Source organism: Trachymyrmex cornetzi, unplaced genomic scaffold (genome assembly GCF_001594075.2).
Source record: "Trachymyrmex cornetzi isolate Tcor2-1 unplaced genomic scaffold, Tcor1.1 scaffold1346, whole genome shotgun sequence".
NCBI classification, from domain to species: Eukaryota; Metazoa; Arthropoda; class Insecta; order Hymenoptera; family Formicidae; genus Trachymyrmex; species Trachymyrmex cornetzi.
Window position 1 is genome coordinate 29,415 of NW_017295924.1, and position 3,533 is coordinate 32,947.

At 31.4% G+C, this 3,533-nt stretch overlaps 1 protein-coding gene across 1 annotated transcript in view; it reads left to right on the forward strand.

Annotated features, from left to right (window-relative positions):
* Positions 1-990: 990 nt before the first annotated feature.
* The window catches only part of LOC108770812 (uncharacterized), a 4,516-nt gene continuing 1,973 nt past the window's right edge, over positions 991-3,533 (forward strand). The window contains exons 1-8 of the mRNA XM_018522537.1: positions 991-1,133; positions 1,247-1,374; positions 1,459-1,652; positions 1,824-1,971; positions 2,046-2,194; positions 2,402-2,671; positions 2,793-2,961; positions 3,031-3,244. Of these exons, the coding sequence (XP_018378039.1) occupies positions 991-1,133; positions 1,247-1,374; positions 1,459-1,652; positions 1,824-1,971; positions 2,046-2,194; positions 2,402-2,671; positions 2,793-2,961; positions 3,031-3,244 (1,415 nt within the window). The remainder of the gene's footprint in view (positions 1,134-1,246; positions 1,375-1,458; positions 1,653-1,823; positions 1,972-2,045; positions 2,195-2,401; positions 2,672-2,792; positions 2,962-3,030; positions 3,245-3,533) is intronic.

Here is a 3,533-nt window from a genome sequence, read left to right on the forward strand (position 1 = left end):
TGACTTGATTAGTTATTAAAATGCAAAATAAAGTAAATAACATACACTTTCATGTATGTTATTTACTTTATTTTGCATTTTTCCATTTCGGACAATAATTTAACAAATATTTAAAAATTATTAAGAAATTCTTACATATTTCTTACTGCTCACTGTTACTTACTATGCTTTTCACGGTGTATCCGACATTTTGAATTTAGTTATTTTTCTTCTAGACTTGCATTGTTATTGGTCGCAAAAGTCCATTTCGCTCGTTCCTCTCGTTTCGTTTATGTTCATTTCGAATCGACAGGAATGGTCGGAAAGCCGATTCCGCTTGGGATCCATGATAGCAAAGTCGTATGAGCGGAATCGCGGTCGGAAACTCGCCAGTCGGAATCTCGCAATTCCGATCGGAATCGCAAAATCTCTATGATAGGTGCCCAAGGCACAATCGGCCACTGCTTCCATGATTGGATTGGAGGAAGTAGGAACATGTTGGAGCATGAAAACTTCATGATGCTATAAATTCTTTGAAGTATTTTTCGATTGGCCAATTCGTAAAATTCTTTCTCTAATTGGTAAATCAAATGTCTCAAAGCATTTGTAGTAAGACTTTAACCACATCCATAACGAATTTTTCAGTACTTTCAGCGCGCAATTCATCAATTCGAAAATGACGATGTGAGGAAGATATTCGAACAGTAGATGTGTCATGTTGTACTCCGCATGAAAAAAATAACTTATGAAGAAGGAAAAAGCTAGAAAACGAATCTGAAAGAAAAAATCCAACTATTATAGAAATTGAGATATTTTTTAATCGATGACTCCAGAAAGAAGCCATTAGTTGTTACATTTGACAAATATCCAGAATTAAGGTAATCAATACCAAATTAAGGTAATTTCGGCTGTTTTCTGTTATTATTATTTTCATTTTTATTTTTTTGACATGGTCTTTCATTTACTATCTCAACAAATGTATTTTTACTAATGAGATCTATCATTCATTAGATGTTTTACCCAATTAATCTACTTTCCCGCCGACAAAGGGGAAAATTTGCTGCTTCCTGGCTTGCTTCAACGAATAGTGAGACATCATTTAAGAAACTCTACACTTCTGATGCTATAAAGAAGATCAACGTTGAACAAACGTGGTACATTATATGTTATTTCATTTACATGTTCAATACTACTCTACTCAATATTTATAATGAATGCAATTTCATTAATTCTGATATTTTGTTTACATTTGATATTGTATCGTCAGCAATGATATTCTGGAAGTAATACAATCTTCCAATGGCAAACCTGATAATAGATTCAGTTTGTATCTGTCATCACAATTAATGTCCGGTATAGCAAAAATTCATTCTTATCAGGTTGAATACTATGAGAGTGAGTTTTTATTCTATTTATTTATTATATATATAGTGATATAATACAACGCATGTCAATCTACATAATTTTATCACTTTTTAGAGGAAATTTTTAAATTTGAACAAAATCTTGAACCTTCTGTATCATCAAAGAAGAAAGGGGATAAGTTTGATAATTTTAGGGATATTGAATGTCCTGACATAGAATTGCCTAACAATTTTTTTAGCACTCAACTCTTGAAAGAAGACTTACATATTCTTCCTGAAGATCAGCCTTATGACAGGTTACAAATAGTTGTAAGTGAAGATCTCATATGGTTTACAAACTTATTAGCAAATTTACATTCTTAAATCCTTATTCTTAACTAGATTCTGAAATATCATATTCTTTGCATTTCTGAATTTTTGCTCTTTGTAAATTTTATTCACTTCTATTCTCATAGTGTTATTAATCTTTTTCATTCATAGATGCGAGATGTGGAACTCCTGAATTTTGGTTGCTTAAATAATGAAGAGTTGGAATTGTTTCTGTGTAACGACAATGATCTGCGAAATTTACATATTAGTGAGGAAAGAAACCTTTTGGAGGGGTTAGCTGGTATAACAATTGCAGAAGGTAAGTATATTAATGGTATATTAAAAATAATGTGCAGATGTATTGTTATATTCAAATTAAATTGTAATGAACAGAGGTTTATCGCCATTCATCACAAGAAAGCCTTAGTCCAGTGCTTGTAAATATATCGAAAAGAAGGACTAAGTTCATAGGAAATTTATCTCTCACTCCACAAAAACGGCAACCGCAAATTCAACCTGAAACACCTACAAAGAAAAAACGTGTATGCAATTATTTATAATATATCGTGATTGTTTTAGAATTTAGTGAGAATATTTTAAGTTAAGTAAAATAAAAAATAAACGAGAATGTTTGCCATGACGTAATGATAATAATTTTCTTCTCTTTTGGTTTGAAAAATTGAAAAATTATTTTTTATTACTTTTTATTTATTTAATTTTAAATTCTAATTCTTTATGTTATTTTACAGTTATCTTTTGAAACTGCAGCCATGCCTCCTGCAGAAGATGTGGCAGTACCCCTTGTAAAAAATTTGGCAATACCGGCTCCTGAATTGCCTGTGGAAAAAACAGGAATGTTAGTTCCTTCACAACAAACAGACATGGAATTGGAATCATTAAATTCAAGCTACTTTGTGATTAACAAGCATTCGAAAAAAAGTAAAATTATTGATAAAGAGATTGTCTTAACTGACAAACAACTTTGGAAATGGCGTGAGAATGTAAATATTCAAAGCAAGGTAAGTTCTTAAAAAATAAATTATATAAATTTGCAAAAAATACTTATATAAACTTACAATGAAATTCGGAACAAGAAATTTTTATCTGAATGTTCTAACTAGATTCTTCCATTATATTTAGAAAATAGATAAGCCCAAAAAACGTTTGACATCAGCGATAAATCTTCTCAAAGAACCTTCATACTTATCTAAGCAATGGAACGCTAGTTTACGCAATCATTTTGTTGATCACATCACCGGACCGTTTATGAGTGTAGATGAGGATATTGCGCCTGTTGAATTTGTGCAATGTAGATATATTCAGATGTTTGTTAAATATTCACGTTAATGCCAAACTTTGGATAACTTTATATTTGTAGTCCAAGAAACAATCCGCATAGAAGAGACAATTAACAAGCAAAATCTTCCTATGGAAGATTTGAGTACATTTGTGAAAACGGATACCGTAATTACTGCTGAACCTGTAGACAGTATTTTAAACGTTTTGCCAATGCCAATAGCTCACGCGGATGTGTCAATGCCACCGTTACAGGAAATAATACCGCATACGATTACTTTAGAAGAAGGCATTAGGTAATAGTCTATTTTATTATAAATGAAGAATTATTGATATTTATGTATATGAACTATTGATTTACACACATATACAGGGAATGGAAGTAACTCGTTACTTGTAACGAAGTTACAGTTACAAGTTACTTTTTTGGTAACTTTACTAGTAACTGCGTTACTTTTTTTCTTTGGTAACTGTAACGGTAACGAAGTTACATTTTTTTGGTAACGGTAACGAATTTTACAGTTACGTTTATCGTTACTTTGCACATGATTGGACACGATACGACAAAAGCCACTTACACTGTAA